This window comes from Arabidopsis thaliana, chromosome 2 (assembly GCF_000001735.4).
Source record: "Arabidopsis thaliana chromosome 2, partial sequence".
NCBI lineage: Eukaryota > Viridiplantae > Streptophyta > Magnoliopsida > Brassicales > Brassicaceae > Arabidopsis > Arabidopsis thaliana.
In genome coordinates this window covers 15,932,662-15,957,156 of record NC_003071.7, presented here as the reverse complement: position 1 = coordinate 15,957,156, position 24,495 = coordinate 15,932,662, and the positions used below count along the sequence as shown (strand labels likewise).

The 24,495-nt window shown below is 34.5% G+C and overlaps 4 protein-coding genes across 6 annotated transcripts; 2 read left to right on the top strand and 2 right to left on the bottom strand.

The window, feature by feature from the left end:
* The first annotated feature begins 1,404 nt into the window (after positions 1–1,404).
* Positions 1,405–4,661, top strand: GPAT6 (glycerol-3-phosphate acyltransferase 6). Its single transcript, NM_129367.4, has 2 exons — positions 1,405–2,428; positions 3,472–4,661. The coding sequence occupies exons 1-2, from the start codon at positions 1,793–1,795 to the stop codon at positions 4,339–4,341; spliced, it is 1,506 nt and encodes a 501-aa protein (NP_181346.1). The 5' UTR covers positions 1,405–1,792; the 3' UTR covers positions 4,342–4,661.
* Positions 4,662–6,162: 1,501 nt separating this feature from the next.
* Positions 6,163–8,739, top strand: AT2G38100 (proton-dependent oligopeptide transport (POT) family protein; the record flags this gene model as incomplete). 3 transcript variants are annotated; one of them, NM_001336687.1, is made up of 4 exons in its annotated part: positions 6,163–6,297; positions 6,936–7,150; positions 7,247–7,740; positions 7,824–8,739. In NM_001336687.1, 3 exons carry the CDS (start codon positions 6,977–6,979, stop codon positions 8,671–8,673), a joined length of 1,518 nt encoding a protein of 505 aa, NP_001324907.1. The 3 variants fall into 3 exon arrangements, with proteins under 3 accessions (NP_001324907.1, NP_001324906.1, NP_181345.1); NM_001336688.1 differs by lacking the exon at positions 6,163–6,297 and adding an exon at positions 6,621–6,787 and having other exon boundaries at positions 7,824–8,726; NM_129366.1 differs by lacking the exon at positions 6,163–6,297 and having other exon boundaries at positions 6,929–7,150; positions 7,824–8,673.
* A 1,321-nt stretch (positions 8,740–10,060) lies between these two features.
* AT2G38090 (Duplicated homeodomain-like superfamily protein) lies at positions 10,061–12,574 on the bottom strand. The gene is made up of 2 exons (NM_129365.4): positions 11,434–12,574; positions 10,061–10,832 (listed from the first exon to the last, which is right to left on the bottom strand). The coding sequence occupies exons 1-2, from the start codon at positions 11,877–11,879 to the stop codon at positions 10,382–10,384; spliced, it is 897 nt and encodes a 298-aa protein (NP_181344.2). The 5' UTR covers positions 11,880–12,574; the 3' UTR covers positions 10,061–10,381.
* Positions 12,575–19,540: 6,966 nt separating this feature from the next.
* On the bottom strand, positions 19,541–22,913 carry IRX12 (Laccase/Diphenol oxidase family protein). Its single transcript, NM_129364.4, has 6 exons — positions 22,522–22,913; positions 21,908–22,059; positions 21,584–21,828; positions 21,168–21,296; positions 20,160–21,083; positions 19,541–19,935 (listed from the first exon to the last, which is right to left on the bottom strand). The coding sequence occupies exons 1-6, from the start codon at positions 22,615–22,617 to the stop codon at positions 19,805–19,807; spliced, it is 1,677 nt and encodes a 558-aa protein (NP_565881.1). The 5' UTR covers positions 22,618–22,913; the 3' UTR covers positions 19,541–19,804.
* Between the last annotated feature and the right edge of the window lie 1,582 nt (positions 22,914–24,495).

Sequence of the window (24,495 nt, the reverse complement as noted above, 5' to 3'; positions counted from 1 at the left end):
TGAAATTTGAACTTGAGACATGACATACATATTTAAAACCGTTGATCAACAATTCGATCAAGATATATAATTTATGAGGTATTTTGCACGAATTGCGATAATTCTACGAATATTGTAGTTTGACAACATATATCCATTTAATTACCAAAATTCCTTACGTCCACTATTAAAGAAGTCTTCAACTATGTAGACTCACAAATCTATCACAATTTCTTTATAAAATAAGAGAAAGCACTTGATTAGCACCTTTCGTGAAAAGCATCTTCCAGTTGAAGTATGTTATACCCCGGAAGTTATCTGATCTTTGAGCCTAAGCAACCGTAGTTTCAATGGGTCAGACAAACAACTTAAGAAATAACGATAATGTGTTAAACAAAAGTCTCATTAGTTTACCATTCAAAAATTTTAATGAGATTTATTTTTTCTTGTCTTTCCATCAATATTCTACCGTAATTAGCATGCAACTTGTTTTTTCCACAAAATTCTATGGTAAATAGCATGCAACTTCTTTTTATTTTTGTTATGGTGAATGATCTTTTAGAAAATTATTATCAATATTCACAAGCTGAAAAAAAAAACTTTAAAACGACGCGTAACATCAATCGTCAAAACATTGTGAACCTTTAAATAGTGAAATGATTATCGGATAGGTAAGCCCAAAACTGATTGTAGATGGAGATGTGTGAGATTTATAGACAGAAACAATGGCTAGCTCAAAAGTCAAAACGATGCAGACACAATACACATGATATAGATGCTTCTTCCAGTTTCCATATAGTTTTCTTTAACATTTTAGTCTAGAATTTGAACTTTAGATTTTAGTACAATAAGAGAAAGAGGTATCATCAATCATTCTTTTAGTTATGTACAAAAAATCACCGTGGCGACCATAATTACAGTGACTCCGATTAATTTTCGATTTTTTATTTGGCATTAAACCTATTTCGGTCGTCTAATTAACGGTTAGTGATCTTTTAAACCTATTAGTATGACTTGTATTTGTTTGAGGGTCAAAAGGTCAAGTGTACTTTCTCACAATTTTTAGTTTAAGATTAATATTCAAAACGACGTAATTTAAGTTATACTACGAGTCTTTTATGAGTTGGAAGTTAGTTTTGCATATTTTGTTGATCGAAGATACATTTACAAATGGTGGATACTATTTTTTTTTTTTTTTTTTCAAATTTCTCAAATCTAAATATAAAGAGAAGTGGATGCTCTAACTATAAAACGGCGGCGCGTGGGGGCCTTCAACAACGTAAAAAACATCTCAAATAGGTTTTGGCTATTCAATACATTGGTGTCGGTCTTCACCAACTTTAACTCTCCTTTCTCTCTACTTCACACGTCTCAAACAACTTCTTCTACAATTAACTATTCTCCCTAATTAAACATATTTGATATCCACTTTATTGGCACTATTATCTCGAAGATAACTTCCTTACGAATCAAGAAGATTTACTACTTAGTTTACATGACAACAGTTATAGTCACGCAGATATTGTTATCTATTATGCATAGTGTGTTTTATTTTACCTTTGAAAAATCAACGCGTATATTTCTTTGGCACACTAATATCAAACCACCACAACAACAATATCATGCCCATTCTCTCTCGCCTCTCTTTATATAAACAACACTCCCAAAAGTATTCACCAATCCATATCCATTCTCACCTTCCAAATCTCCCCACTCTCTCTCTCTCTCTCTCTCTCTCTCTCTCTCTCTCTCTCTCTATCTCTCTCTATCTCTCTCTATCTTCTCTTTTCTCCTCTCTCCAACTTCTTCACTAATGGGAGCTCAGGAGAAACGGCGCCGTTTCGAGCAGATATCAAAGTGCGATGTTAAGGACCGGTCCAACCATACCGTGGCCGCTGATCTAGACGGAACACTACTAATCTCTCGTAGCGCCTTCCCTTACTATTTCCTCGTAGCCCTCGAGGCAGGGAGCTTGCTCCGAGCGTTGATCCTACTTGTGTCCGTACCATTCGTTTATCTTACGTACTTGACCATCTCCGAGACTTTAGCCATCAACGTATTTGTCTTCATCACGTTCGCGGGTCTCAAGATCCGAGACGTTGAGCTAGTGGTCCGTTCCGTCCTCCCGAGGTTCTATGCGGAGGACGTGAGGCCCGATACCTGGCGTATCTTCAACACGTTCGGGAAACGGTACATAATAACTGCGAGCCCTCGAATTATGGTCGAGCCATTCGTGAAAACATTCCTAGGAGTTGATAAAGTTCTTGGAACAGAGCTAGAGGTCTCCAAATCGGGTCGGGCAACCGGGTTCACCAGAAAACCAGGTATTCTCGTCGGTCAGTACAAACGTGACGTCGTTTTGAGAGAGTTTGGTGGCCTAGCGTCTGATTTACCTGATTTGGGGCTCGGCGATAGCAAGACGGACCACGACTTCATGTCCATCTGCAAGGTTATTTCCGTCATCATCTCTTTTTAAATTTGGTTTGTCGTTTTACATTACTTTCTTACTATCCACCGACATTAAATAATATCGATCGAGGACGTTATGAGTATATACAACTATGTGTCTCTGGAACTTGTCCGTTGGTGCAGCTTCTTTGGTATAAATAATTATTGTGTTGTCCTATGGAGTTTACTGCCCTTCCTAATAAATTTGGGCCAATCATATTTATACCTTTTTGATGTGTAGCAGTAAATGACGATAAAATTAGGTATATAACTATTAAAGGTATTATATATTTTTTAGGAAAACAAAAAAGTGGGTGTTATTTTCCTAGATATCTTTTGTTATAAAAAAGCATAATGTTTTATTCTAGATAACATGCTATTTTACTTAGAAGTGTAACACTGGAATTAAATGTTTTTTACGACATTATTTTTTTCCAAATAAAAAATAGTCAGCCATTACAAACTTTTATATCAACCTAAATGACCATATCTTAATTTACTTTGGTTTTTCATATGCTAATATAATTTCTAGATTTGTTGGAACCTTTCAAGTGAATTTAGAAACTTGGGTCACTTGACAATACTCTAATAGCATTTTCTTTGGTTAAAGAACAGTATTTATTTTTTTCCTTTTGGAAACTCTCAAGTGAATAGGTTCCTCATACACGAATTACCGGTTTTTATTTTCCTCATGTAAAAGCTATGTTCATCTCTCTTTTTTTGTTTGTTAAAGATCATCTCTCTTTTTTATTTTTCTTTTTTCGTTTTTGACTCTCCTTTCATTTTGTAAGCTTCGAATAGTTATCCTAATAAACTAGCTAGTATATATACATATATGTAATCTAGATAAATATTTTTCTAACCATCAATAAATTTCATAGTACACATATATATCTCTCGTGACTTTGGTGTCCACTCTCCTATATACTTAGAGAAAAATGAAACATGCATGGTACTAAACAATTACGTACAAATCACAACTGCTTTTGTACTTTGACCCATAGAAATAATTTACGTACTTTTTTTTTCTGTTACTGACTGCAGGAAGGTTACATGGTGCCACGTACGAAATGCGAACCATTACCAAGAAACAAACTCTTAAGCCCCATAATATTCCACGAGGGCAGATTAGTCCAACGCCCAACGCCGTTAGTTGCTCTGTTAACTTTCCTCTGGCTTCCCGTCGGTTTCGTCCTCTCTATCATCCGCGTCTACACGAATATTCCGTTACCGGAACGTATCGCCCGTTACAACTACAAGCTTACTGGCATCAAGCTAGTCGTCAACGGCCACCCTCCTCCGCCGCCAAAACCTGGCCAGCCAGGCCATCTTTTGGTCTGCAACCACCGCACCGTTCTCGATCCTGTGGTCACAGCTGTCGCACTCGGCCGGAAAATCAGCTGCGTCACTTACAGCATCAGCAAGTTCTCTGAGCTAATCTCACCAATCAAAGCCGTTGCGTTGACTCGTCAACGTGAGAAAGACGCAGCGAACATCAAGCGTCTTTTGGAGGAAGGCGATCTCGTGATATGTCCCGAGGGAACCACGTGCCGTGAGCCTTTCCTTCTCCGGTTTAGTGCTCTTTTCGCTGAGCTCACGGACCGGATCGTTCCCGTGGCGATCAACACAAAGCAGAGCATGTTCAATGGTACCACCACACGTGGATACAAGCTTCTTGATCCTTACTTTGCGTTCATGAACCCGAGGCCGACGTATGAGATCACGTTCCTCAAACAGATTCCAGCTGAGCTGACGTGTAAAGGAGGCAAATCTCCGATAGAGGTTGCGAATTACATACAGAGGGTTTTGGGAGGAACCTTAGGTTTTGAGTGCACCAATTTCACAAGAAAGGATAAGTACGCAATGCTTGCTGGTACTGACGGTAGGGTTCCGGTGAAGAAGGAGAAGACGTGATTATTGATCGGAGGATGGAGAAAACAAAGAAATAATACAAAGATTGGAATCTTTTTCATTTGGATGGTTAATTATCAATACTTAAGGGGCAAAGAATTGATAAGTTTGTTTTTGTTGTTACCTTTATCTTCTCTGCTTCGGTGAATGTTTCTTCAAGTTTTACATTTAGTACAATAACGGTTTAAGAAAAGAAAGAAAAAAGTATCGGTATGTGATTGTATATAACATTCGTTAGAAAATTAACTACGAGTAACATATTACTTTTCTTATAAAACATTTAGTGGAGAAAGTTTTTTTTAACTATGACCGTTCCGTTTGTGAGATGACATTTTCTACTAATATCATACAAGTAATAAACACAAAGACCAAATGTACGTCTGGATGTAATATCATAAGTCAGATCCAGTAGGCCCGATCATGATCATGTCAAGAATATACACAGAAACGCAATGAATTCACAAATTGTTTATGCATTTTAAATCGATAAAAAATGACGACGAAGTTGATTGACATATATTTGATTTTTGCATATTACTATTTTAAAACATGCATAATATAGGAGACTCCTTGATAAGCAAAAATACAATGTCACTCGATCATTATCAAACTGACTGCAATTTTCTTTTTATGTCTATGAGAATCCCACCAAAACGCCTTGAACTTCTAATTGATTATGATCTAGTAACCAAATCATTCTTGATGAATCCATAAGTGATCATACTTTTTCATTAGATCCACAGGTAGAGACCAAAGGTCTTAAGAAAGAAACCAATCAGTGTCTCTAGGTGAAATAACAATAGAAGGTTTTTCGCTTAATTTAATGATTTCAATTTATTTTTGAAATTTTGAGTTTACCAGGAAAAAAGAAACACATCAATTTAATCGACCAATCTAGTTAGGTGGATCATTAGTTCGCTATCTAGGTCATATCAATCTGTATGTTTATGCAAAGTACACCTAGAAATTAGATACTAGCATATTATACTATCAAGTTGCTCGATCTATAAGTGGGACAATGAATAGATAATCAAGATCTATGTCCAATGTTGGGTCTACTAAAGTCACATGATTTTGACTTGGCCTAAATTCCATAACACTAGGGTATCTACTTAGGCAGCGTCTTAAATACTTGAACAACCCTTGGCTGCGATAACAGACTCTCCTTTATGTGAATATTAACTCCCCAGTTTTCTTTTTGCAAGTTTGCAACCCCAATTTGTTCCACATTATATTTTCAATCTTTAACCTCTATTTATTGTCTTTGATATGACGGAACAACTGGGGATCATATGAATGTAGTAACTTGTTAAACATTAGTAGTGGTTTCACATAGATGAAACAATTTAACACCAAACAACTAATTCGACCCCTACATGGGGTTTGAGTATCTGCTTTTAGTATATGCAAACTAATATTGATTTTGCCGTAGCGTTACGTAAATGTGTGAATTAAGAGAGGACCTACTTCTTGACTTTGAGATCAAAATCTTGACAAAAGTCTAAGAAAAATACCTCGTTTTATCTCAAAAGTCTTAGATATATGAATTCAAGACAGAAATCAACTTGAATAAAGAACAAAATATAAATGGGCCTTAAAGCCCAGTTTAGACCCAATATTTATATAGGCTTGAAAAGGAAACAAAGTTCCAAGGCAACAACAGGTCATTCGATATTGGGTCAAAACTGGGCTTTAAGGCCCATTAATGAAACCTTGATCCACAAAATCAGACACCGGCGACTCATTGCCGTTCGTTTCGCCGGCGCTTTTCCCACTGTATCTCCTCGTAGACCATGAGAGATATGGCGGCAGAGATTTTGATTGCGGCGAGACTCTATCCCCTTCCTCCGATTGCCGTGTGACATGAATTTTTTGTTCACTTTTGACGAGCAATCATGCGTGATGTGTACGTTTGAGTTTGGGTGATCAAACTATGTTCAGATTCGTCGGTTTTAATTGGTGAGACTGAGATATATTTCGTAAGACCTTTTTTTTGTTCCCACAATAAAATTTTGTAAGTTTTGTCTTGTTTTCTTACTTTAATGGATTTTGTTTGGTTTGGCCGTCAAGTATGTGTTAACTATAGGTTGTTATGAACTGGCAAAAGTTCAGGTCTCCTACAAAATAGTTAGTTTATCTTCAGTTTTCTGTATATTGAATAACATTATCAATAAAACCAGCCTTGTTGGTTATGACCAATATAACAGAGTATGATAAAGAATTATCTTAGCCGGTCTCTTATATTTTATTATAGAATCTATAAGCACGTCTATGCCTCCATTAGCCTTCTGTTGAATGTCCGGGTCAATTTTGATCAGTACCTTCAAATCTTGCTTTCATTAGATTTATCTGTAGAGCTGAAGGTGTTCTGTTTGTTGATAGCATTGTTAGTCATTGATTTTGTTTCCACATGAGAAGTAATATATGGCGTCTTTTCTCCGAGTCATCGGTGAGTTGAGATGTGGTTTCTGCTTTTTGATCTTGTTTGATAGTTCAACATTTTCACCACGATGCCACATTGGTCAATACTTGTAATCACTAGGGTTTTGTTTTATTGGTTTCTTGATCATCATGTTTTTTCTTTTCTTATATGTCAGTTCTGTCATGGGCTTTTACCGTTGCGTGGTTTACCCTCTGGATGTTGATGCTATACTTGACGAACGAGATGAAGCTAAAGTTCACAGACGCAGCTGCGATTGTAAATGTGTTTGCTGGTGTATCAGCTATTGGTCATCTTGGCATGCAATTTCTTGTTGATGCATTTATTGGTCACTTTTGGATGCTCTGTCTCTCTACTTTAGCATTCAGTTTCGTAAGACCTTGACCTCCTCTTTAACTTTGGTTATGTAGTATGGTTCTAACTTATATTCTTTGTCTAGAATTGAAATTTACGCTCTCTTCTGTTCAGGGTTTCGGGTTCTTGGCAATATCAGCGTCACCAATACTTTCAGGCAATGGACAAAAGGGCCTGTTCTACGTAGCGCTAACGGTTATATCCGTTGGTATATTTGGACGGTCTATCTCTTTGGGAGTATTTACAGAAGACCAACTAGAAGACGGTAGGAACAAGGGAAACCCCGCCAAGCTCGTTAGCTTTGTCATTGGAAATGTGGGGAATTTTGTGTTCTTGTTACTTGCTGCTATTGCAATGCCTCAGATAAGTCCGTGGTTTGTTAGGTTCACGATCCCCTCGGGCTGTGAGGTATTAGCAATGCTGATTTTTATTTCCGGTGCGTGTTCATACAAACGGGTTAAACCAGGTGGGAGCCCTTTGACAACGGTTTTCCGGGTCTTTATGGCTTCTGCTTCCAAAATGTCTTGTGCATACTCGAACAACTCAAGCCAGCTCTATGAAAAAGCTGAGTGTGATCAAGATATTAAGCCCCACACAAGCAGCTTAAGGTTCAATAAAAATTCACTTCATTAAGAGTTGTTAACCCACACTACTGTATAACACTCGTAACTCTTGATTTTTTCAAACACAGGTATCTAGATAGAGCTGCAATGATACTCCAAACAGAGTCTTTGGAACAACAGAGGAAAAACAGATGGAAGCTTTGTCGGGTGACAGAAGTGGAGCAAACGAAAAGCGTCATACGCACGGTTCCTTTGTTTGCGACATCTCTCATTTCGGGGATTGTCTTCTCTCTTGGTAATACTTTCTTCCTTGAACAAGCAAACCATATGGACTCCAAGTTCGGATCATGGAACCTTCCTCTCCCACTCCTCTTACTCTTTAGTGAAGCTGCAAGGCTAGGATCCCGAGAACTATGTGTCATGGCTGCAAAACGCCATGCCATTGACTTCCCTGAATCACCTAAACAAACCAAAACGCCTTATGGTATACCAGTCTCCATCATCCTATCGATATTTTGCTGCTCCATCGCTGCACATGTTGAGTCTAGGAGGCTCAAAGTAGTTAGTACTCAAGGTTTACTACATGAAACTGTCCCCATGAGTGTATTCTGGCTGCTCCCACAGTACATTCTACTCGGTTCAATCACAGGAATCTACGAAAACAGCTTTGCGCTTTACCTAGAAGAAACGGTGCCTGAAGAGTTGAGCCAATACATGGTTCTATTAAACGTGGGAGTGTGCGGGGTCGGGATCATGAGCAACATTGCTCTTGTTAGTTTGGTGGGCAGTGTAAGCGGAGGCAAATGGTTTCAAGACACAATAAACAAGAGCCGGGTGGATAACTATTATTGGGTTATAACAGTGTTTTGCATGTTCAATCTCTTGTTATATTTCATTGTAACCTATAGGTACACAGTGTGTAACAAGAAAGATGGTGCAACACAAGAAAATGATCGAAGGATAATCGCTTCTGTGTAGTACTTGTGTTGTGTGCCCAATGTTTCAATTATACATGTATGAGGTTAGATGAGGTTATTGCGTTTGTGGCTTCGGAAAAACATAGAAGAGAAATTAAAAAGGAATTCTCTCAATGTTTTTGACCAAATCCTCAAATCATCTTCAGGCAACTAAACCATGTTTGCACACACATTAATAAACCAAAGACTAAATGGGACTGGGACATCAGCTCACTTTAAAACTGAACCATTAAAACCTTCAATGACTTTTAGAAACAAATAAAGTAAGTTATGACTTAAATTGGAGGACAAGATTTAGAAAAACAAATCGAATTTTATGGAAAATAAAGAATTTAGTCCAAAATAGATTTACAAGAATAATTGGGAATCAACGGTCTTCCTTCAAATTCAAATTTGCAATTACATGGAGATACTTCTCGTATTACTCACAGTCACAAGGCATCAAAATGGAACCCACCGAACATCAAGTTAAAGAACAAATTCACTAAAATTTTGAAAGTTTCCTAAATCTTAAAAAAAGTAACTGCAAACTATTATTCTAGTTAAATAATCAGAAAGTCATTTTAAAGCCTGATACCTCTAAATACCATCATTATCTTTGCCTATGTTCGAACCCCTTTGATGAGTGTTAAAATGTTGCTCTTATGAAAATCACATTATTATTTTAGTATCTATCCAAAGGTTGGAATAAAAAGTTATTTTCTTCTGAATCTAATTGTACTGTGTATGGTTGGAAAGAAGATACAATACAAAAGATGAACAAAAAAAAAAAAAAAAAAAAAATGTTAATTTCCCAAGATGAGGATTTAAAATTGCCAACTTGGTTGAGGAACAAAAGCATATCAATCATTGTGGCTTTTTATTTATGGTCTTTCTTTAGACTCTCTGTAGATTCTCATTCTCTTGTCAACTTCGAACTTCAGACAGTCCTATTAAATAAAACAGTTGGGAAAATAAAAGTAATTGAAAACTAAATTCTAATTACATAAGAAAAAGGGTTTAGATGTATGCTAAGTGAGAAAGCGTCATTATCACCACAAAGCCAGGTTTCGATTACACATTTGTCACCACAACAAGTTAAATAATCTTTGATTAGTGGAAAACCCACTTGGCACTTTACATACTTTTGGCTGCTTATTCATAAATAGATAATTCATTCTATACCAGAACAACCAATTTAAAACTGATTTTTACTTTTATTTTTTGTAATTAACATTTTACATTTAGACATCCTACATATTGTTAGCCTCAATTTTGACACTGAAACTTGAGAGAGTTCAACCATTATTAAAACTAAAATTTGGCACACAATGAGATAAAAAGAGAAAATGGAAAGTGGCAAAATATCTAACAAAGATTTAAAATCATAATTTATTAATTATAAATATCCACCAACAAGGAAAAATACTGTAATGAAAGCCTATATGACAGACACAGCATAGATTAATAAGCAATTTGAGCTCAAAAGAGTTCCAAATCACAAAAATAAATCACTCAAGTAATTAAAATAACAAAACCTAATTAATTTGCTGAAAACTCGTTGAATCAACCACGGAAAAAGATGGTAAACAAAACAACAAATAAGTATCTCGTAATAAAAAAATAGCAGCTAATTTTGTTTTTTGTATATGCACGCCGATTAAGAGAAAAAACAAAAATTATTAATGATTATATAACTCGTAACTTCTCCGAGATCTTCACCTTGTGAGCTACATTTGGAGATACGCATTGTACGATTCGAATTGCGATGCGTTCAGAAAACTCTGCTCCTGAAGTTTTGCCATGTAGGGCGTCGAAGACATTCCAAGTAGCGTTTCTGAAAACGCGTTTTGATTATAAAACGCAGCTGCTGTTTCATCGTATAGTGTTTGACCTTCCCACTCCGATGTCTCCCGCTGGTTTCCTCCTACGGAAGGTGGCGAGCAAGGTGCGTTTGCGGTTGCGTTATCCGCGGCTGCAGCGTCAGGAGAGTCGGGGATGTTGACGGTTGTGATATCATGGATGCTTGAACGGCGTTTGTCTTTGCCACCATTGACTTGCCGTATGAAATACTTTTGAGCGTGACTTGCGACTTGCGTTGGCGTTCTTGTGGTCACAAAGTTACGAGCTATGTTTCTCCAATCTCCTTTTCCATATTTCTTCAAACCCATCAGAAATTGTCTGCACATTCATTAACCATACCAAAACCTAAATAAACCAAATCGACTCTTAACACATATACAAACAACTAAACTAGATTTTATAGCCAAAATAAAAACTCATGTTTATACTAATGTTCCATGTCCCAGTACAATGTCCATGCGTGCAAAACAAATAACCGCACCAAGACACCAATGAAACCCATTCCACACATCAAGAGCCTAGAAGAAACAAATTTTATCTGCTCTGTATATAGTTTACTAATAGATTTATTAACTCGATACATAAAAAAAGGGTAAATAATTTTTTTGAGATTAACATAAACATGTAAAGTATCTACTCTACAAAATAATGTGTGTGTGTCTGCCTCTCTGTCTAACCCATACGTAGGTCATATAGACACGCACTAAAGATACAATTGTTTTGGTGGATGACTGTATAGTTTTAATTTTATAAATTACATACGTATATATATTTATACGATATGCGTATCTTTATACGTATACATAAACACGTTTCCAAGAAAAAAGACGTACGTATTTTTATAAAAGAAAGTGTAAAGGGGTCCAAATCTAGAGAAGAAAAGCATTGACGTTAACGTAGAGAGATGATTTAAGTTTACCTGTGTTCTTCTTCTGTCCATGGAACACCTTTCTTCCTCTCATGCTCCGCCGTTCGTGCGGCGGATCCTCTCTTTCCTCCGGCGGCGGAAAAGTAGTAACCGTTCATGTTAAACCCATTGTTACCGCTTGCTCCGTCGTAGCCACCCCAATCAAGTGTGAATGAATCAGAGGCGTAACCAGGGATTGGTATAAGACCAGCTTCGATGTCGCTAACGTCTTCCTCAAGCTCTCTGTATTGTTTGATCACATCTCCGACTGTTTTACCGGGAAGCATGGCAGCGACTCTGGACCATCTGTCGGGAGTATCTTTGTCGTAAAAGGCTAAAGCGTTTTCGAATTTCTTGTTTTCTTCAGCTGTCCATTTGGTTCCTCTGTTTTCTTGAAACAACCAGTTTGATGTCTCTAGATATGTTGCTGGTGACATAACTTCGATTCCTCTGTTCATGTTTTCAACGATTGTTGATCGAATCAAGAAAGAAAGAAAAAAACAGAGTTTTCGATAATGGTGGAGCTCAAACAGAGAGAGAGAGAGAGAGAGAGAGAGAGAGAAAAGTGGGAGATATTTGATCTGTCAAAATGGCATTTATTCAAATGGAATCTGAGAGAGAAAGAGAGATAAGCATCTAAAGCTTTGAAGAATCTAAAGAGGAGATCAAAAGAGAGCTGCTTTTTCCAGACTCTAAGGACAAAAGATAGATTCGATCTTTGAGTTTTGTTGTCTGAAACGATAAACCTCTCTTTAGTGGTCAGATCCGAATCCAGAGAAAATGAAAGCAAACAGAGAAGAGAAAACAGAGGATCTAGGATTTGGACGCTTTCTTGAAAACTGACAAGAAACCAAACAGAGAAATGGAGAAAACTCAGGTGGGTTTAGAGATTGAAGATGTTAAAGTGAACAAAATCCAATCTTTTTCTTCTTCTTCTTCTTTCTCCCAAAGGACCCAAACTCTCAAGTCGAAAAGGGAGAGAGAGATATAGAGGGAGAGAGGGGAGAGAGATGAATATGAAACAGGAATGATCTGAGAGTGAGAGGTGAGTTAAAAAGCTGTTGAGCTGTGATTGTCTTTCAGTATTTCCCAGACAAAAATTTCTGGGCTTTTCATTATTTTATTATTCATATTAAGATCTACGAGTTTTTTTAATTTCTTGATCACTTAAATCTACCAATTGGGCTTCCCTTCAAAATATACTAAACGTTATTGAAATTAAAATATATATATAAAGAAATCAGATAATGTAACAATTTTATGACTAAGGATAAATCAAACGGTAAAAATGTGTATAAATGAGAATGGCAACAGTGCTTAATTAACAAAATCTATGGTGTTAAATTATGTTACAAAACGTTTGTGAATAACGACACAAATAAAATACGATGCTATAGAAAACAATGTTGGTGTTGATGTATAAATTATACAATTTTCTGATCTAATTTTCTTAGGTAAGTATTCCACATCAACATAGTACAAGTACTATTAGTATAATTCAATTCTAATTAAAAAGGTTTCATTTCAAAGTGAGATTAGTTAAATATCAAAAACATTCTTTTTTATGTATTTCTTTTTCTTTTCGTTGTACCTTTTTAATTCAATCAACCAATAAACACTCGTCCTTGTATAGTCTATGATAGACCATCACATAATTCAGGAAAAGACAAGTGTCGTCTTTGAATAGGCAAGTCACACATGTTCAGATCTCATTTGTTCTCAAGGAACTTTGTTTTTTTTTAATACATTTTTATGCTTTCGAGGACCGTTGATTGATTTTTTTTCTATTAGTATTTATTTTTGTTTTATCGATGAAATTAATAATATGACTCAACTAATAGGAGAGGGGTTTTGCGGCTAAACGTTGCCTAATGATAGGCCAAAGACGTTTAGAGATTAACCAATCGCAGACTCAGACAAGACACACAATCGAGGAGCATCTCCCATTGGCTAACAAGATTTAAGGCGGTTATAAGGGTACTTCGGTAATTTGCTATTGGTGTTGACATTTAACCTTTTGGGCACATGAGTTGTTTGTTTGTATATCGAGATACTTTCTCTTTTTTTCCTAAGGGGAAATGATTTTGTGACAATGAAACGTTTAATACTATATAAATTTGGATCATAATCTCGATAACAAAAAGCATTGGAGAATGTGGTTAAACTAGCATGCTAGGAAACATAAAGGGGCATATCCTATCACAAACTATACTTATCTACGAAAATATGAATTACAAAATAAATAAATAAAATGAACTACAAAATTTAGTACAATGCCAAAATACGTATAAACTACAAACCCTAACAAAATTTTACAAAAATAGTTGTACTCATCTAAATCAATATTGATCTAAAAGGCGTTAATTTTTTGCATTGACATGTGACAGAATAAATTGCACAAGAAATGGCAATAAATATTTTTAGGCGTACTATTTGCTAAACCGACATTAAAGAACTGTCAAACAAATATAATTTTAATATGCAATGATGATTCCTTGCTTAGCTTCTTGGTTCAACGGCCACAGCAAAAAATTCAACATCAAGGAAGTAATTAAATAGTATAGTAAATGTTTAGTGATCATAATTGTGTGTCTAAGATAACAAGGTCGTAATAATGGAGTTTAGCGAGAGAGAGGTCGAACCTTAATTATTAATTAACGTATGAAATATAATCATGATGATATTCTAACAACATTTTTTTTTTGTTGTGTCTGCACATTCTAACAATATCTAAATTCCAAAAACTGGTACTAAGGTTTATTATGAGTTATGACCATAAGAATTTACGTAGCATATATATAAGATGATTTTCCGAAATTTCAAGAATAATTTCTTTATAGGAAATCTTTAGAGTTAAATCAGTTTTTTGTTTTCTTTTTGTAACTCGACTAATTTAATTTATGTATAGTTTACTACTATAAGATTAATGTATATTCGAAACACATTATGAACGGCAATCACACAAAACGTAAATTAAATACATACTGAAATGCTAATTAATCCTTCAGATGTTCCTCATAGACTCGTATCTTGGGACCACGCTTACTTTTCTTTGTAAATTACACTAATGGATTTCTTAAAACAAATAAACTGTCATGATTTATTTATAAATGGGTTAGGTAGCTTAAGTGATCACGCCATAACAGACACAATAATTCTTGAAAGTGTTAAGAATTTTTATTGTTATTAATATATCGCAGTTGAGAATTCACCATGTTGATCTAATATGAGACGAGATGAGTTTTTTCCTCTGTTTCCATGTTTGTAGCTGTATATATATATTGTGTAGCTAGAAACATGGTATACTACAGACTGAAATATTAGTCTGATTTGGATCAGTTCAAGATTTACCCTTTTATAATAAAATATATATTTTGGTTACAAAACTAAGAAATATAATAAAAACGAATGTCAAATTCAAAATAAATGTGGTTTACACAGTGCCCTCAACAAAATGGGTGGCAGAAAATAGTTGAATAATTATAAGACATTGTTTTTATGTATTTCGAAGATTATCAGATGCAAAATAAAAACTTCAATAAAGTATGTTACCAATGCTAAAATTTTAGTAAAATTTATCAAAAGTTCACAATGGATGAACAAATTTAAATTTAGATTGTATATATAAATTTTTGGAATATTTTCTATAGTAAAACCATTAGAAATTTTAGACTTTTCTAATTATAGAAATATTTCGTCTCAAAATATTTTATGCATAAAATTTCAAGATGAAAATATATATTTCTACCAAATTCGTCTATAGTTATTTTAGAACGTGCCATAATTTCAATCTAAAAAAAATAAAAATAAATCAGTCTTTTTGAGTATGGTGAATTGGATCCAGCTTCATTAAAGTTTGAACTTGAATTGATACATAGTCTAGTAGTTTAATGCATCACCACTTAAATTATCATCTAAACTTCAATCCACATATTATCAATTTTTGACATGATAAAAATCTTCAAATTACCATTCCGTGCGATCCTAATTCAATGGACGACGTTAAGTAGCAAAGAGCCTTCACAGTATATCGAATTTTAATTAAAAAAAGGCGCCAGATGTTTTTACATGTAAATTTATATAAAAAAACAATAATATAATATGATGCTCTGTGCAACTATAATTCTTTAAATATCAGAGTTGTTTAAATAAAATGTCAGAGTTGTTTGTCCACCACTCACACCCAACACACGATTATTTTTCTACTAAATACTAATAGGGTCAATAAAATATTAAGTAAAGTTATTAGACGTTTTTTTAATTGGAGTGGTGCAAGACAATGACTGGTTTTGTTATGAATATTATTAATATCGTGGAGTTTCCCCAAAGGGAAAGCATCTTCTATTTCCGAATGAGGATACTTTTTTCTCCTCAATAATTTATTTTGTTATTAATAGATACATGTAAGTAAATATACATAATGACTATATTTCTTTATTTATCTTAAATACAGATCTCAGACCTTTTTAGGTTTCTTTTCTATATTTTGGTGTTACACAATACTTTTGCTAATGGTTTAGCTACAAAGCCTAAAATCATCTTCTTGCCACCACCACCTATGTAATATTTACATAATGATATTTTACTTCATTATTTATTGTTGTTGGTTAATTAAAGTTTAGTCTATTGCTCCTTACTACTGTAGATCTTATGAAACCAAAGAAAAAAAAAAGATTTTAGGCAAGAAAATTCATACTATTTGTTTCTTTGGTCGCCAAAAGAATTCTCTATTTCCAAATCAATATACTATATATGTGGCCAATAAGGAAATTTTATTCATTCGATGTTTTATGAATTTTCTATTACACTGATATTCTATTTTAGAAAAATTAGATAATACAATTGATAATAGTTAAAAATACATTTTATATTTAATAAACTATGGGAACTATGGGACGAAACAAACAAATGGGTAACATTTATCAAGTTGAAATTTGGCATGTTAAGCCTTTATCAACCTAGACACAATTCTCTGTAATTAACGACGTCAACTTATGATCCATACTCTCATGCTTTTGACTTCCAATATTAAAAAATAGAAATCAAACCTATGTATTTAAAGTAAACTAAAAAAATACAAAATAGACAATCAATTCGTTACAAGTGTTATTGAAAGAGTAATAAAAATTAATATTTTAATAATCTAAAAATGGTTGTACAAAAATACTTTGTTCTTACAATACTTATTTCTAGTGGTTGATATTTTTCATATCTTATAAAAGTGTATATGTGTTTGACAAAAAAAAAAAAAAAGTGTATATGTAATAAAAATTCGGTACGGTCATTCAGAAAGTGGGTACTATTTGTGACAGCAAAACAATTGAGGTTTGTTTCATATTATAAAGTAATAGGATTAAAATAAATATCATATATATGAGAGGCAACACAAAAACGACACGACGTTGAGAGTAAATAGGAAGCTCTGGCAAACAGTTTGACCCACCGGAGCGACAGCAAAAGAATGCGAGCGTGCCTGTAGGGCTCCCACTCATAATGCGCTCCACACGCTTTGTACATTAGTGGCTTTGCACAAATCATTTGTTTCTTTTTAAGTTTTTATTACTTTTTATAATATAGACTTTATATTATTATAAGTTGGAACCCATATTTTACGTTTCAAGTATGTGATACTGGGGCACCAAGCAAATAACAAGATTCTGATAGTGTCTTTTAGTCAACGAATTTTTTTGTAGTTTAATTTGTCATTTAATTTTTACTTATTTTTATAGAAAATACATGGAAACATCTTAAATTTATTATATAAACGTAAATGCTATTCCCTATATTTATAAATGATGTATTTTTTATAAAAATTTCTTACAAATGCATCATTTACATATTTCTAAATGATGTATTCGTTTAAATTTATTAGAAAATTAAAAGTTAACTATAAATGCATTTTTTTGTGATTTACAATTTTTAATAACTTAAACGAATAGTTTTCAAAAAATTATATTAAAGTTTTAATTCATCGATAACACTAATAAATATTACATAAAAACACAAATAGATTGATATCTCGGATCCTTCCAAACGTTAATATAACTACGAGATTGGATACACAAACCTATATCTCCTCGTAAGTACAAGATCTTGACGATTTTGTAATAATCTCGCAGTAGACAAATGGAGATATAAGAATGTAAGACATGGAGAGAAAATTATAATATTGATCTGGTGGACTACTTACATTTTTCTAGTCGTGTTTCTCTTCAAACGATCTAACTTTTAATCTTTCTGTAGTTTTTTTATGTTCCTTTAGAGCCGGTTTATAGTGAAGAGAGCTTGTAGATTCACCTCCAGTACCATACAGATTATGTCATCATCCACAACAATGCGCTGGAGCAGCTCGATCGGATTGTGCTCATGAGAGATTCTTCCGTTGTCGCTTAATGGCAAAACATCACCAATTACAACGCGAGAAGTATATCATAACTTTTTTTTTTTTGTTTTTTTTTTTATCTCAAGTTTTATTGTGTTTAGTTGGAGTTATCGTTTGATGAGATTTAGGTTAATTAGCATTTGAATTCATTGGTTGATTTGCTTAGCGAAATTTTGTAGTTTAATTTGTCATTTTTACTTATTTTAATGGTTAAATTTAACTCTAAAATTCAGTATAAATATTTCAAATTTACTATGATAAGTTAAATACGGTTTTCAATTTTGAAAATATATGTATACCATGTTTCTCTGACATTGCCCTATAATATTAACTCATTATTAATTGTCGAAGTTCATACGTAGTACGTATTCGATGTACCTAGTTTAAACAACATTGCACACAGCCGCTAACCAAGTGATGGTGGAATGTGGTAAAAATATTTGTTTAGCAACTTTAACATTCTTAATGAGCTCATTTGAATTATTCTAAATTTATGAGAGGACTTTTGCGCTAGATCTGACAGCAAAAGTTTAGTTTTTTGAACTTTCTCCATTTCTAATAACTTATCTTAAACATAAAATTTTACTAGTCAAAGTTGTTATGGATTGTATTTTTTTTTTTTTTGTTGATAAAAGTTGTTATGAATTGTTGTCATCTAGTTATCTTTAATCACATGGTCCCTTGAATTGCTAAAACGATGTTTATTACGCCGCTAAAACTTATATCACAAATAAGATGGATTCTTTAAAAAAAAAAGATGGATTATTAAATATGCTTGCCTTAAAGTTAAGGAAATTAAATTTAAAAGTTAGAAATCCTAAAAACACATCAAGATATATACAAAGGCAAAGGAAAGCTAGCTACCTAACTTAACATATAATGTAGATAATAAAAACCAGTTTCATGGCAGCACAATCGGGAAGAAAAATACGTAAGATGTGAGCCAAATAATTGAGATGATAAAACGTCGGTTTAGAAAGAAAAGAAAAGAAAATCATCTCCCTTCTCCAAAGAGGGCGGCTCAAGGTCAAGGTCAAAAGCTAATGTGTTTCAAGAGGCCAGTTTAGATAACCACATAGTTTTGTTTTCTTTTCTTGTTTCTTTAATTTATCTAATGCACCCCTTAATCAATCATTTTATCATTAATCCTCGTATTATCATGTACTTGACACAGTCCTAACCCCACATGGCTATGGGCTACCTATGTAATAAAGTATTTTCTAGATGGTAGAGTGATAAAATATACAAATTGGTACGACACTTCTTTGGCTAGTACGTTGTACATCGACCTGCAATTAATAATACAACGTTAAACTCGATTAAATTCTTCATGTGAAAATCAAATTGTTGTGAGGTTCTCAATGTAGTACTAACACTCTGTATGTTTTGTTTTATAAAATGTTTTGGATGAATGTGTGGAGATTAAAAAAATGCTTTGAGTTATCTCTACATTTGCTTATTAAACCTCTTCGACCAATAACAAGTTAATATTACGCAACTAGCTATTATACATCTGATGTTGCATAAAAATCGGAAAAAATAAAAACATATTTATTAAACGAAATTGAGGCAGTGTAACAGAATTAGCTTATAATTTGCAACCTGATAAGTTTGATCGATGGAAAAACTCTGAAGTGGTGAGAAACATAAAAACTCATATTTTTAAACCCGAGTAAGGACGATATAATTAATAAGAGAATGTGTGCACAGTAAAGTTGTTGGACCAAAGAATAAACTACAACTTTGGACCATATAAGAGGTGTGTTAGAGACAATAATAAAAAATATGAATGGAATTTGAATATAATGAAAACAAATTATTATAATACAATGCTCTTTTTTCTCCATTATTCAAACTTTTGACATGAGCAAAAAAAACCGAACCTTTTGCTTTGCTCAAAAAAATACAATTTGTTAGCCAAATCCACGCATTAAATCACCACTCATTAGTCTTCTTGGACGTGGCGTGATGTTGATATGTCGCCCTATTTAGTTGCAGGACTTAGCACTTGGGAAGATCCTTAGGCGGCGGCAAAATCGACTGATTGGGTCCTTTGCCGTTCTCCACCAAGAAAGCCATCTTTAATCCCCACGTCGTGTGTACCTCCAAGTGACAATGCATGAACCAAACCCCTACATTTTACAACATATTAATCCATCAGTTTTATTATAATAGTATTTGACTTACTACCACAAGATTTTATTTGTCTTTTTTGATAGCATGGAGATTGCAAGTCTAGTCATAAAGTAATAACCAAAGAGATATTGATCTATGACCTAAATCTACATGGCGATAATTAATTAACCCACTAAATCTTTTGATTAACTTTTTCTTAACCAAAAATTAGTGTGCGTACCGGGATTATCTGCTCTGAATCTGATGACGACCCATCCACCGGATGGAACTCCGATTGTGTTCCTCTCAACCGGATCTACCAAATTGAAGTTTTTTGGGTCTTTCGTGGAGTTGAAGTTACCTAATCCACGACCGACTTCAAAAAAGTTAAAACCGTGAAGATGTACTGGATGGTTCTCTGGCGCTATGACGCCGGTATCTTGAAGGACAAGCTGAACAGTGGCGTTATACGGTAGCTTGTAGAGCCTTGTGCCGGTTTCTGTGGCCATGTTCGTGACTGATCCTCCGCTGTAGTTGAAAACGTGTGGTGGATTCTTGGGAAAGTCTGTCGTGAAAACTCCACTTGTGTTGAAGTAATGAGCCGGGAGCAAAGCGGTTTTAGGCATAATGAAGGTTACATTGTTGATGCTAGCCACGACACGGCTTCCGTTTCCGGCCTTGCAAGTAGGGCATGCGTTTAGCCCAAGGCCGACGGTGAAGAAGAGGTGGTGGTCGATGGTGGTCGGGACAAGAGCAGGGTACTTCTTGGAGTTGAGACTACGAAGAGAGTTTGTGAAGTTGTTGGCTATGGAAGTAGCGTTTTGCGGGGGAGGAAGGGTGAGGATTGTTGGGGAGGAGGAGAGTGTTCCCGAGTAATGAACAGTTGCGGTGGCGGTTACGTTGTCCACCGCGATTGGGGCGTCCATGAAAGGAGAAGCGGTTACAAGGTATTTCCCGGCGGATTTTGAGGCGGTTAGGAGGACGTTGGTGGTTTGACCGGGGGCTATAAGGACGGTGTCGGTCTTGAACGGTTTAACATAGACTGCGTCTACTTCTACCACCGTGAAAATATGGCCGGCGACTTTGAAAAAGAGTTCTTCATTAAGTGCAGCGTTGACTAGTCGTAGCAGATAGGTTTTGCCATTCTCTACTGACAGTTTGTAACCTTCGGATATAGAAAGAGGCTTTCATGATTAGCTTATAATCTTTTAAAAATCTTATAAATTAAAATTGGAAATTAAGAGATTACCTTGAGATGGACAGTTTCTAACTGGGCCTGGGTGTCCGTTGATCATGTGAGAGTCAGAGACATTAGGGGCTAATCCAGACTTAAGCGCCTCATTAATAATATTTTCAGTATCCGATTTCCACCATTCACCTACAATTATTATGACCGTTATGTATCTAGTCATGCTAAATTTGCATGAAATGTAAAAAACCTGTAGCAACTAAAGATAGTAGTGGTGTTTAGTTTTACGAGCTTTCAACTATAAATCACATTGCAATGAATGACTGAATGAATATTACATCCATTCTGATATGAAATTTCTAACTTATAATTTTGACTGGTCGATCCAAATTTCAATTCTATTGGACAAGAGAATTAAAATTTTAATGAATCCAAACTTTATAATTGTGGTTGAAAATATATACTGATTGAGATACCTAGAACGATGACTTTCTCATTGTCGGGTTTGGGGAAAGGATAGGGAACACCGCGTTTGGGAAGGATGACCAATGCACCGTAAACAGTGGCTCGGAGCCAGAGGATATGAGCGTGCCACCAGAGCGTTCCGCGTTGGCCGGTCAAAGTGTAGTTGTATGTGTAGACTTGACCAGGCTGGATCGGGCACTGAGTTATGTAAGCAGGCCCATCAGCCCATCCCGTTCTCACTTGTCTCACACCGTGCCTGATCGTCCAAAGTTACCAATCAATTAACTTGTGAATTTATAAATGATGATTCAAATGAAGATTAAGTAGAAGCTTACCAGTGGATGGAGACGTTGTACTTGACGTGATTAACGACTTTGATGAGCAACGTGTCATCTTCTCGTGCGTAGATTGTGGGACCTGGATATCTACCGTTGACGGTCACGGTTGGCTTGCTTGAGCATAATCTAGTCACGTTCTTCATTACAACCTGCGCCATTTCAAACCAAAATATAGTGATCAGTAATAATTATATTGCAAAGTTAAACGAAAGGGATAAATATATATATAAGGCAAAAGACACACACCAATATCATAATCATAACCATAATCATTACTTGATTGTAAGTTGCAACAAAAAAGGAAAAAATAACATGCTTGGTTGTTCACATGTACGTAAATACATTATATCATCCCTTTTACATTAAATGATTGTAAACGTAGGAAATTCATGTTTGAAAAGTGAAAATAGCACACGTACATAAATCTCAAGTAATCTTTGTAAGTAAAGGCTCATAATATAAAGATTACATAATTGCATATGTTCCACTACGAAGCCACAAACAATATGTATGTTTCTTTACGTAAGCAGGGATAAAGTTAAGTTGCGACTATGTTATATGCTGCAATCAGCATAAGATCTGTAAATGGAACTGTGAATATATAAACTCACGTTAAACTTGTAGTGGCGAACCATGCTCTCAGATGGAGCTGGGAACACAGAGAAGAAGGATACAAGAAATAGAAACCAAACCATATGAGACCCCATCTCCCTCTCTATCTTTCTCTTCTCTCTCTATCTCTCCTTCTTCTTAAACTGTGTTTTTAGTCTTTTTCTCTCTGTTTTCGAGATGAGCGACTGGCCAACGCAAGCTTATAAAGGGAGAGGAGAAAGAGATTTGGAAACCAGAGATGGAGGCGACGTCGTTTTAGGTGGTAGGTCGACCCAAAATCCAATTCTTTGTAATTAAGATTCCCATTCTTACCACAACCAATCTCTCTGACCAAACCCAAGAAAATCATTTTTCTTTTCATAACATATTAAAAGTGGGCAAAACTCTGTTTTGTATAATAACATGTTTTTTTCTAAATTAAAAAAAAAAACATGTGTTTTTCTTTTTAACTGTTTACAAAAAATGATATCTTATGTTATATATGCGAATATGTGTGTTTGAAGTCTTTTGGATAAAATTTCTATTTTAAAATTTTTTTTTACTAAAACCGGAATTGACAACTTTTAGTAAAGGATATTCAACTATTTTTCTAGTTCCAATCTTAATTTACCTTTTCACCGCGCCTACAATTCACACACTTTTTTTTGTCGTAACACTCACACACTTAAATTTTCAAATTTCAATTGGGATATAACACCCTGGTGGACAATGCCCCAAATCACCAGTCTCGTTTATATATACTCAATAATTGTACTGCATATATATAGTTTGTACTTATTAAAATTATTATCTGACTTTGAGTATTTAGTACTTGTACTTTGTGCCCAACTTTGTATATAACTGTAGTCATATGGAGTCGTTAAACTGCTTACTTCCTCACTTCAAGTTTGATTTTACTAACTCTTCTATCCCTGGAGATGGTTGAGGGATCGAGTTAGTTCCAACAGAAGAAGTCAAGTCATGTTCCCTTGGATTTGAATAAAGGTTAGATATACGGTGTCACTGAAATCAGATTGTTTTATTTAGTTAGTATATGTAACCTTAGTATTGTGCCGATTTGCTTACACAATTGCGGTACCTACCATGCATACGTAACAAGTATTGTGCCGGTTTTATCTTACATTATTAAGTAGAAGAATAAAAACCTTAGGTAAATATTCTGGATTTATAGCATTTTTTATACTTGTTTGATTTATCTTTTCGAAGGTGGATTTTAAGTTCAAATTATTTTTAATAATACAACCAACTGCTAAAGGTTTATATGTTAATTTTCCCTACTCAACACTAATTAAAAGTTAATGTAAATAGATTAATAGATCGTAACATTATCTACGTACTTCATACATCAATTAGTATTTATATATACATAATTATAAAATCATGACATGTATTATAAACAATCTAAATGCTTCTTAAATATATAGCGGATCGGAGATATTAAGTCGATCCCTTGCTAATTTATGGTATGGTTTGCGACGGAATGATTAATCTTCTAAAGTTAAAGTTGACTAGTGTATATCTAATAATCATAATAAAATATTGCATCAAAGATTTATCATATATTACATACATATCAAATTACTAAATAGATCTCATATATAAGCTTGATTTGTCTTATACATTCATGAGAAGTTCATGATCTTTATGTTATATTCTCTATGGATAATGTAGACTTAAAGTGTTGTCAAACGCGAAATTTGAAATAGTAAAAAGAGATAAACTTAACATCAAGTATGTGCATTACTTTGGTGAGACGTATACGTCTGAACTCGAAGTAGTATTTAAGACGACCACAAAACTTTTAGACATTTATTTTGATAGATGGCCGAAATGTCTATTTTAAGATCGTACATCTTAATTCCTTCGGGTATACAAAAACAATTTCTCCTTCTGCTTCACTTTTATTTTTGGCAATGGGTATTAACAATGACATGGTAATATAGGACTCATCTAACCACATTAGATTGAATTTC